Source organism: Neodiprion fabricii, chromosome 6, assembly GCF_021155785.1.
Source record: "Neodiprion fabricii isolate iyNeoFabr1 chromosome 6, iyNeoFabr1.1, whole genome shotgun sequence".
In the NCBI taxonomy this organism is placed as follows: Eukaryota; Metazoa; Arthropoda; class Insecta; order Hymenoptera; family Diprionidae; genus Neodiprion; species Neodiprion fabricii.
This window is the reverse complement of record NC_060244.1, coordinates 26,875,201-26,889,533: the sequence shown is the minus strand read 5'-3', so window position 1 is coordinate 26,889,533 and position 14,333 is coordinate 26,875,201. Positions and strand designations below refer to the sequence as shown.

At 42.6% G+C, this 14,333-nt stretch overlaps 1 protein-coding gene across 13 annotated transcripts in view; it reads left to right on the top strand.

Moving 5' to 3' along the window:
• The window catches only part of LOC124185676 (atrial natriuretic peptide receptor 1), a 136,436-nt gene that overhangs the window by 79,775 nt on the left and 42,328 nt on the right, over positions 1 to 14,333 (top strand). For all 13 annotated transcript variants that reach the window (XM_046576675.1, XM_046576676.1, XM_046576674.1 and 10 more), the window contains 8 exons: positions 729 to 867; positions 1,047 to 1,128; positions 5,963 to 6,095; positions 7,101 to 7,178; positions 8,324 to 8,401; positions 8,849 to 8,953; positions 9,355 to 9,601; positions 10,501 to 10,659. In XM_046576675.1, coding sequence (XP_046432631.1) covers positions 729 to 867; positions 1,047 to 1,128; positions 5,963 to 6,095; positions 7,101 to 7,178; positions 8,324 to 8,401; positions 8,849 to 8,953; positions 9,355 to 9,601; positions 10,501 to 10,659 — 1,021 coding nt within the window. The remainder of the gene's footprint in view (positions 1 to 728; positions 868 to 1,046; positions 1,129 to 5,962; positions 6,096 to 7,100; positions 7,179 to 8,323; positions 8,402 to 8,848; positions 8,954 to 9,354; positions 9,602 to 10,500; positions 10,660 to 14,333) is intronic.

Genomic DNA, 14,333 nt, shown 5'->3' with positions numbered 1-14,333 from the left:
ATATAATGTAGGAAACTCGTAAAAAAATGTATAATCGCTTCGTCAATTGGCTGGAATCATTTTTTTCAATTAACTATACGCTGTGCTTGTAACTTTTTCCAATCGTAAGTTTAGTTCGTTATACCACGTATGCAGTATATAGTTCAGTTATACCACGTTGACTCCAGAAATAACAAACAAATTTTCAAGATTTTCAGTAAGCGTTTAGAGGGAGCGAAAATAATATGACAAATCACGCTACGAACAACAGTTTCAAAGTTTCAAATGTTTGGGAAAAAGGAAGAAGTGCTGCTTATATTTTTTACTTTTGTTTTTGCTTTTCAAACGTTCAAATTGGCGGAACGTCAGTTTTTAAAATTGTTATTTTTTTTTTTTCAATCTTTCTTGTCTTGATTCACGAAACGACCGAATTGTGACCGTGCAAAATAGAGTACGCGCAAAATTTCACTCCCCGCTTCAGCGACTACAGGTATATTTCTCAAGAGGTGGATCGTGCACGCCGAACACGATTCGACGCATTGTAGAAATGAAATTGAATCGGACGAATCCCGGGAGTGTTCCATATTCCGTGGAAGGTAAAAGATAGAGAGAACAAGAAGAAGAAGAAGAAGAAGAAGAAGAAGAAAAAGAACGATCAGATAGAATCACTGCGAAGAGAAAAAGCTAGAGGGAGAAAGAGAAAAGGGTATAAACGAAATAAAATTTCACCTGTACATTTGTGCTTTCAGATCGTCGCAAATTACTACGGGGCAAATCAGAGCCTCGAGTACGTTCCGGGGCGATCTATCCACTGGTCGGGAGAGAGGCAGGAACCACCCCCAGACACGCCGACGTGTGGTTTTGACGGAACCCTTTGCCCGGACAACTGTAAGTTCGCATATACATGTGTATATATATATATATATACGGATACATATGTGTGTATGTCGATAACGAACACGCGGCGCAAAAATCGTTCCGGCTAATTTCGACTTTGCGAATGTTTCAATGTTTCTTTTACTCTTCTCGCTGATATTAATTTGCTTCTTTCTTCTACACATTTCCAGCTCTTCCGGGATACGCGATTCTCTCCATAGTTCTCAGCTCTATCGTCGTTGGACTCGTGGTCGCCTCGGTTTTCATTTACCGGTAAGAGACAATATGAATAATATGAATCGTCGTCGATCTTGATTCGGGGTCTTGAGGATATTTGCTGGTGATAATTTGGCACTGTTTATTAATTTCATTACAATGTTGTCGGGATTTGAGTTTTTGTTATATTGTTATATTTGTTATTGAGTACGAAAATATTTGAAAGTCGAATATACTGGGGTTATAAACGAAAGCTTAGACACCGATACTTCGTTACAATATTCTTAAAAATCGTTGCTCTTGTCAATAAAATGACCGTCGCGTTGCATCGAATTATGAGCGAGAAATTTCTCGAAGATAAACCTTGAAGAGCACGTCGTCGAGATCGGAAAATTTTTCGGAACCAGAGTATTTCGGGTAGTTCGAATTCCCCGAATCTAGGTCGTTGACCCGTAGGTCCCCTGCATACCAACCGTATTTTCCTCACCTCATGCGCGTTTCCCGCATGTGTTTATCCTTTTTCCATCAAACTGTCGTTTTGGCCAATCGTCTATTCCGTATCTTCGAGGTTCCTTTCCTTTTCCCTGTCAGACGGAGTCCCGATTCTCGAACGGCCGAAATACCCCATACGAATTCTTGTATCATACGTCTTGTATTCGTATATTATATAACGAGAGTTTCATGGGGGATGGTTCCCCGTATTCAGTCCTGGGAAACGTCGCACTTGGCTCAGGGCGGTCACGCACGTTTGTCTTCGACGTATGCGGAAAGACTCTTGGGAAATCATTTCTTCCTACGGGAATTTCTCACAGACCACCGTAGCCAGCCAGCCGTTACGCCAACAGACGGGTAGAATTTGCGATCCGTCAACGCGTATGTGACGGAACGGGGGGTAACGATTGAGAAATCACATTGCCTTGAAGAAAAACACGAATTACACTGTGCCCTGCATGCCCAATTGGACTCAGCCTCTTTTATGTTGTGCGCAAACCGCGGTGGTGGAAAAAGTCAAATGAAAAAAGAACAGTGTTCCATGATCAATGGGAGGGAAAATTTGTCGAAAATAAAAAACGAAACAAAAGAAACAAAAACGTTTACGGAATAACGTAATGAAATTTTGATGTTGAGAGAAATTTTACTATTCATATTTTAATCGATTAGTCGCGGACACGATGGAAATTTTTATGGGACGTTGAATGATTTTTAGTCTTCTCAGTTTGTGCAAAACTTCGGGTCGACGCTAAATTAATTTGATGAATGAAAAATGGAGGAAAACGGCGATTGTATGATTCGAAATTTTATCAAGTGAGTTGGATATTTTTGCTGATGCAAAATATAAGGCGGTGAATTTTCAACGGCTTAAAGTATTTTGCATAATGCAAAAGCTGCAGATTCGCGACAGTGAAAACTTTATTCTTCGAACGTGACGACGGCTCGTTTCGTTCGCGAATCAATTTATCAAGATGCGAGAAGGACTTGAGAAAGAAGCAAAAAAAGAAGATAAAGAAAATTCAGAGAAAACGTCGAACGTTTAATGCGCGTCCCCCCGCTTTGGAAACGTTGTATAAGAAGGCAAAACACGGAGAGAGAGAGAGTGGAAAATGGGGTGAAAAGCAACTCGAGCCATTATTCTGCCGCCCTTTTCTCGCACGGTAAATAAATCAAAAATTGGGAGTGCAGATACCTATACCCAAACAATAAGCAGGATTATCAAGGATTCTGAAAACCTGGGAATGGATGCGAAAAAAGGCCGTCGTTTCGAGAGTCGAAATGCCGTCGGTGTAGATTCAGCGTGTCTTGGAAACAGAAATTGATCACCTCAGCCGCTTTTAGTCAATCGCTGGATCCTCGAAGCTCGTTTATTAAACGCTCCACGTGCCGCGATCGTGTCAACCACGAAGACTTGAGAAGCCGTGAAATTTGGGGAGCGTCAAGCCTCGCCGAGCCCGCTTTGCCTGAGTAACGCATCAGTTTCATCACTCGAATTGACAAGATATATACGTATACAAACACATATACCCTTGGTTTCCAAACGACGTTACGGTACGGATTGTCGTTACTCACGAAATCAATTCGTCGTGCGAAACAGACGATGTTAATATATTATAGAACGCGCGAAGAAGGATGCCATCCGATCTGCCGAACGTAGAGCACTATTTCTTCGATTGAGCAAATGATCGGCGTCTTCGCACACGTCAGAAACTCGGAGAAAAAGCGAATGGAGTCGGTATACGAAACGAAGTCGATAAAATTGGAGAATGGCTGAATGAAAAAGGAAATCGCACACTTTTATCCCAGAAAATGAAACTTGTACAGCCTAAACCCGGCCCGAGTCACCTTGAAACAAAGAAAATGATATCGTGTACGGTTCGGAAAACTGCAGTTAACAGTTGACAGAAAAAATCATTTCGAAAACAAAGAGGGTAAAGCTTGGGGCAGAAATGTAGCAACGATTCTTTTTTCTCGCAGAAAAGAGGGTGAAATTAGATCCCAAATCGGTGATCCTTCCTTCGTTACTTCCCCAGGACGAACCGTGGGATGATCTGTGGTTGTAGCGGAAAAGGAACGGACATGATACATCCCCGTCCTGATTAGGACCCAGAGGCGTATGTTCGTGACGTAATACGTGTTGATGGGCAAAATACGTAGGCTGTTTGGTTTTACGCGGGTCCGCCGAGTTCCTTCCCACCGGGCAATTGTCGTAAAGGACAATAAGCACCCACCGGGTCCCGGAGGCGGCGAGGAGTCTCTCTCTCCCTCCAAAATTTCCCATCTCACCGCGACGAGAGCTACCGGTTCACGCGTTATCTAGACACCTAGAGAAGCGTCGAGCCATTGTGCGCAGTGAATTATCCTCGTGACGGTGACGGCGGTTGCCTTCCGGGAATCCGGTAATCCCGGCTCCCAAGAGAGGAGGAGAAGGACCACGAGAGGAACCTTTGCGCGATGCGCAAGCATCGCTGACCCGAACCAAGAGTCGTCGCGACGCTTAATTTTGCCTCGGTAGTACGGAGAGAGACGGAAGGAGACGAGAAAAAAAATTCACCAAAGACACTCTCCGTTTCCCTGATTCCGGGTCAATCGCGGATGTGAGAAGAACGGCAGGCAACGACGTTAGGATGAAAGCTCCGTGACGCTGCTGACTTCGTTTTCACAATTTCACCTCTAACTCAATCGCTGTATCACCTTCGTATGCAATGGCTTAATGCATTCTTTTACCGGGTTTCCGTCCCTCGAACCATCGCGATACTTTCCAGAAAGCAACTCTCTCTCTCTCTTTTCTTTTTTTTTTTACTCACGAGGCTGGAGACCTGAGTGAAAAGAACTTCCCAAGGAGCTAACAACGTTTCTACGCCTTGCGCGTAGGCGAAAGAATTCTCATACCGTGCTGCAGGGGCTTCTTCCCTGTAGTAGGTAACCACTCTTTCGAGATGTGGGAGAAAGTGAGTGAAAACAACGTTTCCTTCCCCCCGACGATGATATAGAACAGGGGAATCCGATCGGGGAAACGCGGAACTTGCCCACAATTTTTTGAGGTTGAAATTTTAGGATTACTTATTTCTGAGCTTGCCACGAAAGTCAAGGCCACCCTCTTGAAACGGGAACCTCGTTATAGCTACGAGCCATTAATTTGTTGACAAATTTAATACGCGACAGAGGCTACTGGAGGTGGAGAATTTTACATAGCTAGGGGTTATAATACGGCGGTTATGAGAGCGGAGAAGAAGCTCTTAAGGGCTAAGAAAGTGACCCGGCTGTACGGAATCTTGTGATATAGGCGTGTAACACGCGGTGTACACTAATTTACAAATATATTGAATCTTGCGCGTCGTCTTCGTTCGCATCGGACGATGAGGTGAAATGGACAGGAATATACGGAGAGTAGGTGGAGAGTGGGAGATAGAGAGAGAGAGAGAGAGAACGTGGCGGACGTACGAAGGATGGAGAACTCGAGACACGGAAAGGCGTCTCCATTATTCATGAACCCATTGCTCCGGCTCTTGTCGTATAAGGCAAAACACCGCGTATATACGCAGCAAGATGTGCCACACACACTCGTGTCACGTAGTCCGGAGGAATCCATAGCTGCACGAAGAGCAACCCGAAACCTCTGACCACTCGAACCTGGTTGATCTGAAATTTAAATTCGCTTACGATGATCTGCTTCAGATGTCTTGCCAAAAATTAACCGCACTCGACGCTGCTGCTCCAGGGGTTGTCCTTGTATCGTGTCACGAATCGGAACAGACCGAAACACATTACGCTTGACTTCAAACCCGAACAGGAGTCCAGTGACACTGAATGCCCGCTTTTTCACAGATTTAAAGTCTTCCTCATTCGGCTCGAAAACAAAGTCGCAGCCGATTAACCTTTTGAGTCACACGTTACTGTGCCAAGGCATTGTTTGTTAAAAGATAGTAGTATATGGTTTTTGATCTGATATAAAATCTGATATCAGATTCGTAACCAGCGACCTCAAAAACCTACGGTCAGAGTTTTTTTTTCCAGATTCGATCGAATTTGAAATTTTCGTCCGTCATATTAGATCCGTCATCTAGAATTTTGAAATTCGACTTCAGATTCGTAATCAGCGACCCTGAAAATCTTATAATTTATGTAAAACTTGTACATGTAGAGAGACGTAACTTTCTCAGAAATTAAATATTCCTGCAATTATCACAATTTTTTTCTAACAATAATAGTTTACATTATACCGCAACAATTGCTCTCCAGTATTGAAGACCTATTAGTATACCATCAGAAATAGCAAAAAACCGAGACGAAATATGTTTTCAAAGTTCTCTGAGTATCCAAAAAATGGATATTAAATACGTGGTGAGAATACTCGCCACCGTCACTCAAAGGGTTAAAAGAGATCGTTCTGTTCCAGACACTTCAAACTCGAGGCCGACATCGCCTCGATGACCTGGAGAGTGCACTGGCAGGACATTCTGGTCATGCCCCACGGGAAGACGAGGGGCTCGACGTATTCGTTGCCGAATAAGCACCGTGGCAGCCAGGTGGTAAGTAATTTCTGGCTTTTTCTTTTGGCGTCCCGGATTTTCACTTTCCACGCTTTGCCGCGCATCGCACGTCCGAAAAATCAAAGCCTTTTTGCAAGGGTTGGTTCAGAGGCTGTGCAGTCTTCCAATTAGCGAATTATCGTTCATTATACATCTCCGCTGTTTTTCCTCTTCCCTCTCCTTTTACATTTTATCCCCGATTATCCAGCCTCCGGATACCACGTGTAGTAATTCGGGAAATTACCTTCGCATTCAAATGGCGATGAACATGAAAGGGTTTACGAACCTGTCCCTCTTCTTAATTACCTGAAAATTCGTTGACGAACGAAACGAGCAGTGCTGTTGCTGCAGGCGCACGTGCGCGTTTCTCTTTCTGAAGTTTGCGAATTATCGTCGAGAATCCGGAGGGCATTACACCCCCGTCCCTTCTTCGAGAAATTTTTTTCTGATCTGTACTTCATCCCCACGGCCTCCGCGCAATATTCGCAGCAAAGCGATGTCGACTACCCTGACTAATTTCATCAGAGACCGGTGTCTCTCGGGATACTCCGAAAGGCACGAACAGCCCGCTCTCCTCACTTCCTATCGCGGATTCCTGTCGCTTTCGATATTCCTTTCCAACGCCTCTGTTTATACGACAAACTGGAGGTAGGAGAAACCCTGGCCTTTTGTCGACGGTCTTGAAGGACAAGCATGGTTGCCGAAACTGACTGTTGTACGATACGGATGTCTGTTTTTTTATCTCCGAGTTATACCTACTGCCAATACTTGCTTACTTTCGGTTCGCAAAATTTATGGTTCATGTTTGCCGTTTAAAAATGAAAAACCTCGTTTCACACGATCGAGTCATCGCTAGTATACCTATTCTTCAGGAAATGCGACTTACGGTAGTCACTTTCGTACAGCAAGTCGCATAGTTTCCGGAGGAACGTGAGACACCGGAAGTAGGTATGCACATTTTTATCCTGCACCGAAGCTGAAAGAGCCGTGTTTTCTTTTTTCCAGACGATGTACTCCGAGGACAACGCAAGCATGGCCGGAGGAGCTGACAGGCAAATCTACGTACCGACAGGAATATACAAGGTTTCCTCTTCCGCTTCACCGTTTACATTTCATTATATTCGAATAAAGCATGTATATATGATTCTTGAGAATAACAATTCCCATCGGCGTCGGTGCGCCAAGCCGAGCCACTCGACTTGAAGATGCATAAGGATGTACGTGTCCTTGCGCATCCTTGCATACCGCTTCGGTATATTCCCGGCTTGTTCACGGGGCGTTATAAGGAAACATCCCCCCCCCCCCCCTGCGGCGAAGTGCCATAACGAGGAAATAAAATCACGTAGTATAACTGGGAACGCGGTGAATGTATTCATCTTCCTCCTTTTCCCGAACGAGAAATAAATCAGTCGCATTTTCCAACGGCGAGGAAAGACGTGGCTCAAAATCGAATCTTGAAAATAGACGGAATACTTTTTGGTAGAGGTATTCGCCAACTATGCGGGAAAGTTTGATGAGCGATATTAATTAGACGCTCGGCGGGTTTCCAATATCGCGTGTAATATGTAATAGGGGCTGTGAGAATTAACGAAGGGAAAATTAGTATAACCAGGTATATTCGGTGAGATATTTTTCAATCTTATTCTATTCCTAAATTATTCCTCGAAGGAAGTTTCCTGCACATCAAAAGCATTCCGTTCGCATTTTGCAAGCTTCGTCCTCTCTGGCCGGTGCTTCTTCTCCTTGGTGATTGGTTTTAGAAATTATTCCTCCTGGCTCTCTTAGCTGCTGCTGCAGCAAGACCCGATCTGGAAATCAATCATTTTCTAGCACTCAGAAAGCTTTCATCAGCCGCGAGAATCGGGGATCGGAATTTCCTTGAGCTACTTTTGCCTCAACTGTATCTCGACAAGTTGGGAAGAAATTCATTCCAGAAACCAGCGAGTAGATTTGGCGGAAATACCCACGCGAATCGGGAGAAGGAGACAGAGAAAAGCAGCGATAATTTTCCTCGCTCTTCTTTTCTTCTTCTTCTTCTTCTTCTTCTTCCTCTTTTGTTTCCTCCCTTCTTTTCTTTCAACTTTGCGAATCGATTCTCACGAGCCTCTCTTCACCGCCAATCAGCAGATAGATCTTGCGGAGAGCCTCTTCAAGCTCACATGGGTACTGCGTTAGTTGATTGAAACCACAGCCGTGACTTGCTCTGTTCATCCGCTTCTTTGTTCCAGAACTCGAAAGTGGCCATCAAACTGATCCCCAGAAGCAAAGTCGAGATTTCCAGACCTCTGCTTCTCGAATTGAAAAGGGTGAGTGCCGGATCCACGATTTATAAGACTCCTCACGCGTACACGCGTACACCGGAATAAGTAACTAATAGCTAACAACGTGACTCAGATCCCGTCACTTAAGGTGTATAACTAATTCGTCAAGGAAATCGATTTTTGCCTGTAGTCTCTCCTATGAAACTTTGAAAGAGTCAAAAAGAGGGAATATCAAACTTTGAAATAGGGTCTATTACTACGAATATCTAACGGTCGGTGAAGCCTTTCTAAGTCCTTCGAAGTTTCTGTAATCACACGAAACCTTTGACGGAGTGGTTGACTCTTTGAGTGCCATAATCGTAAGCGGTGGGCCGCGTACCTTGGACGTTGGATGAATTTAAGTTTGCGGAAACGAATATCGTAGGATAAAATTGCATCTGCATGCAAACAATGGTTTCTATTCATATGAGTGGTGTCGTCTGACTGTTGCAGATGAAGGACTTGCAACACGACCACCTTGTCCGGTTTTACGGAGCTTGCATGGACCCGCCGCACTGCTGCCTCCTCACCGAATACTGCCCGAAAGGATCCTTGCAGGTCAGCGGATTACCACGTTTAATTTAACTGCACGCGTATTGATACAATCTCGGTACTTTCTCCTCCTCCTCTTTGTTCGTTGAACAAGTTACGGGGTTGAAATCCCGGCTGGCCAGCTGCAACAAGAGATTCTAAGCCGTTTCTTACGGGCTGGACGGAAAGAAACTAGGTCCCATAAAATCGAGTTTATCGGTCATTTTATTAGGAGTCAAGATGCCGGCCGTGTTCCCACTTCCGACTTCCCATAACCCTAATCCCATCGTATCTCCCCGTCATGTGGTTTTCGGCATTGGACATCTGGCCTCGAGTCTTGGTCGATGAGAACTTTACCCCGGAGTATATTTTTCGACTCGGGGACTTGTGGGCTTTTAATTTTCTCTCACACTCTTCTCGTTTTTCAGGACATTTTAGAAAACGATCAGATAAAGCTCGACCGCGTTTTCCGCGGTTCGCTCATCCACGACATCGTCAGAGGCATGGCCTACCTCCATGCCTCCGAGCTCAAGAGCCACGGAAACCTCAAGTCCACGAACTGCGTAGTCGACTCGCGATTCGTCCTCAAAATCGCTGATTTTGGCCTCCATGAACTGCGCAGGCCGAGCCCAGCCGACATTGACGAGGATCGGGACAGCTACGCTTTTTGGAGAAGTAAATATACCCGTAATTATTATTATCATTATCATCGGTGGGGATGCTGTTTCTGGAATTAACGGGGTGCAGATTTTGCCACGGGCAACGGGCTTGAATTATAAACTCTAAAATTGAGAGGCCTCTCCATTTCCATATGAAAATTGCTTTCGTCGCTACGAGGAAGGTTGTAATACACCTATAAGCACTACAAAATCAAAACTCGCAAAGATTAGCAAATATACAATCCGCGTTTAGTTTGTGGGACAACTCTTTCACGTGTCATCGTTCTCCGGCAAAAATTTATCCGTTTATTTTTATGAAATTTCCATTTACTCCAGTTTAAATTTATAGAATAACGTTGGGAAATTGTAAAAATTTACTTTAACCTTCAACGCGTATAAAATAATCATGTGCCATTTTACTTTGATTATAAATTATAACTTTGACAGTTGGGAGCTCGAGATACAGAAACGAGAAGAAATAAAGAAAGATCGAAATTGAGAGAGAGAGAGAGAGAGAGAGATAGAGAGGGTGGAAACTTATTTGCATAGAGAATTAGTCGTTAAGCTCTTTTGTAATTATGAATTCTGTGGAGAAATTAAGCATTCAAGCTTTCCCCGCGCCCCATTACTCATCCGAATCAATTAGGAGGCATTCCGTGGAAACACGAGGGTTTTTCATCTTCAACTTTAATTTTCTCTTGTCTCGCTTTCTCCGACTCGCTGTACGTACGCCCTGCATTCCTTCTACTTTCACCCTAACGTTGGGGCGCGTCGAGCATGTAAACCTCCTCGAGCAAATATGCCTGGCAAAAATCAGTATATTGTATATACGATGTGCTTCGATGAGGCAAGAAGAAACATAGATGAAAGAAAAACAGGAAATGAACAGACGAATCCTTTTTACGCTTTTCACAGAACAGCTGTGGACGGCACCAGAACTTTTGCGACTCGAACGTCGTCCACCGGAAGGAACGCAGAAGGGTGACGTCTACAGCTTCGCCATTATCGTTCACGAGATCGTTGTAAGACAGGGTCCCTTCTACTTGGGTGACGACAAAGACACGCCTCCAAAAGGTGAGCTTTCACATCCATCCGTCGCGGACAAAAGTTACCGAGACTGTCGAAACGTCGCAGATTTTATTTCGAAAACTCGACGGGACACCATTGTTTTTTTTTTAAACTTTCATCACCTTTGGTTACATGAGAAATGTGTTGGTTTCGGTCGAAAATTACTTTTTCCTAATTTCGTACGAATAGTGACGTTTTTAGAGAAACTTCGGTCTGTCTGTAGGTCTGCAGGACAAACTCTCACGATGATGTTGGAAACGGTTCAATTCGAAAAATTGTAAAACTCACAGCATCATACAACGAGATAATTGACATGAAAAAATTTGATGATCCGTTTCATTGGAACTTCCGGTTGCAACGGAAATGAATCGATTTTCAATATCTTACCGACAAAGCTTTATTATTTTCCTTTCATTCTACCGTTTATCCTATACTTTTTCCTTTCCGATGAAGAGTATCGCGAAAAACTGGGTTTTTTCAAGATTGTTTATTTTTTCTCTTTTCCCATAATACCCTGAGAATCCGGGGTCTTTAATAAGCTTTCCAACGATCCTTTGAGAAACTGTCTTGAGTGTATATAAACGAACAGATTTTATGTATGCAAAGGCTTTGTCTCCTTCGCTTCATCCCTAATAAGAGGAATGACGAAAAACATGATGTAGCTGGTATGCAGATAAGTTGAAAAACAGAGTACAGAACAAGAAGGAAAACAAATGACAAACTCGGTCCTTTCATTTTACGAGATGAATCACGGGGTTTATCCTGGGGCAGATGTATAATCCGAGAGATTCGTTTTCACAAAAACACCTTTAAAATGCATACCTTATACTCACACATATATTTATACTCGCGTCTGTATTTTCTAACTTAAATTCTAATCACCCTTGACCCATTATCACGCTTTGAATTACTCGGCGTACATTTTCAAATTTCTAATTTATGTGTGTTTAAGTGCGGTTTATTTAATAAGATTGCAAAACGAATTATACGACGTGTAAAATTTTTCCCCTCTGTCGCGCTTATAGCGCCATATTTTTTTCACGTCAAGCGCTTAGCTTACGCAATTTTTTGTGTTTTTTTTTTGGCGTACTTTAAATTGTTCACCATTTGTGACAATCTGCTGAAAAAAAGAAGCAGCTGCTCTGATCCTGGGGGGGTAGAGCTTTTCTCACAAATGATGAAAGATCATCCTATATCTCACAACCGCAACACAACACGACGACTATTATTCACCTATACAGTCTCATCATATATGTATACGATAGTTGTCCCAGTGGTATTAAAACCATGAATTTATTTATGAGCTTCGCAGAGACGATGGATGATAATAAGGAAGATCCGGTCAACATTGTAGTGTTTTTCGTTTCGACGACAAGGCGCATGGAATTCTTTGATTAAAAACTGAAATGAAACAGGTTGAAATAGTCGGTCGTCAACTCTGCAGGAGATCGCGGTAACGTGTAGATGCACGATTTAACGATGATAAATTCTAGCAGCGTTGATACCAGTTCTAACGCGTATACCTGTAGAAAATGAAAAATTTCAAACGAACTAGCAGTCTGTGAAAATAAATTGAGCTTCCGTGGATACTTACTCTCGGTAAATAAACCCGAAGCGTTAATAATCTACATTATTTGTGAATAATTTATCGCGCCTGGTCTAAACTCGACACAGCAGCTTCGAGATCTCGCATAAAAATTTTTCGAGGAATCGTCGGAGGGTGCGTGATGGGAATTGGTGGCTATTTTTGCATATCCAGAGCGGATATGCTTAGCATAAATTCGAGCGTAGGACGGACCTCTGAGGTCGAGAAATATGCCCGCGTATTTCGTCAAGTCTTTTCGTCTCACTTTTCTGCAACTTTTTTTCGCCGTATCTTCGCTCGGGTGCCGTCGGCTGGAAAGAGAAAGAGCGAGGAAGAGATGTTTAACCTTTTCTGACACAAAATACAAGCGCTATGTTTGTGCTCCGTATACTTCTGACGTGTTTCCTTTTCCCGATGGAAAACTGCCGGAAATTTTGCCGATTTTTTCCTATCAGCCTTGGTCCCTTGTGCAATGTAACTTCTCGATGGTATGAATTACTGATTCTTTCTTCCGGATTTTCTGAATAATTGACGATTATTTTTCCGCACCGATCTTATCATATCATTATAGGTGAAATTTTTGCAACGTTTGTTTTTTTTTTCTCATCTTTCTTATATTTTTACAGCTCGGTTATTTCTACGAAAGTTGTTACACTATTTTTGTGCAGGATTTTTTTTTCATACTGTGAAACTGAAATATTTGTGCGACGAAAAATTTCCATCAGGATATCTCTGATATTCTTGAAACGTTTAGCAGTCGGATATTCTATACCTGAAATCTACTGGAAAATCGTAATACATCCTCAATTCCGAGCAATTTGCTCGAACTGCTGACGCGATCGATAAATTCCAAAACGAGGATCTTCAACTGCGAACCGTTATTTGTCTGATCGACGAATCTCTTTTTCGATTCACAAGCATTTTAAGAATTGAATTATATATCAGACAGTGATTACAACGCGATGGGATCCACTTTACTCTCTGTAATCCAGTCTGAGCGAACAGCTCCCGTATATTTTATACCTATATCGGTTTTATATCCGCGATATGCATTACATAGCTGTGTAATCTAATCCGGGAGATTCGAGAAATAATTATATACCGTTTCGAACTTCAAAGGAACGAAGAACGCGTTAAACCAAAGGCTGGAGGCTCGTCGTCTGTCTGAGCATCTCGCGACTCTCGCACTTGCATAACTGTAGTCAATGAAAGTTTTCAGGAAAATAGTCATATCGTTGCATTGCTGGAACAGTTTAAATATTGTTCGAATAACGAGAAAATATATTACTGGTATAACTACTTAGTGTAATTGTAATCTCATCGTTACTGAGTTTTCTGATAATTGTAACATCGAATCTCTTTCGCCGGTCAATTAATATTTTACAGTTTTCTTTCGCAAGAAAATCTACTGCGAGTTATCTGCGTAATTTCACTTTGTATCCAAAACCATAATTTTCGGTTATAATAAAAAATGAAAATATTTAAAAACCGTGTGCTAACAGCAACGTTAAATATTTTTTTCATTCGTGAAACGATATTAAAAAATGACGCGAGAACCGAGCGCTAAACCGTTCGGATAATTTACCGATTCAAGATATTATAATTCTGCTAGTTGAATATCGTCTTGGCCCTAGAGTAAATCGGCCGCGTTGCGCAACATTACCGAGATAAATTAGGTCGTTAGGGTTAAAGTCGAGTCGGCTTTCAGGAAGCTGCTAGAATTTCTCTTATACTTGATCGTTCTTTCTTGGTAAAACGACTCCTTTCTTCCTTCCTTCCTTCCTTCCTTCCTTCCTTCCTTCCTTCCTTCCTTTCCTCCTATCTATCATATACGCCAGTTGTTCTTATCCAGGGTGCTCTAAACGATTGTTCACTCCAGTATACGTACATTTATGTGAAAAAAAACTCCGACACCATAGCGTAATGGCATCACGTACTTTGTGCAGTGTTAAGAAAATTGCTTCTGACGTAGAAGCGTTGGCAAAATAAGAAAAAAAAACAAACAATACACACATACACACGGAGTAGGAAATAAACAAATAACCAAATAACCAAATAAGCAGTGAAAAGAAATGTTGTAAATTTTGATACGGGT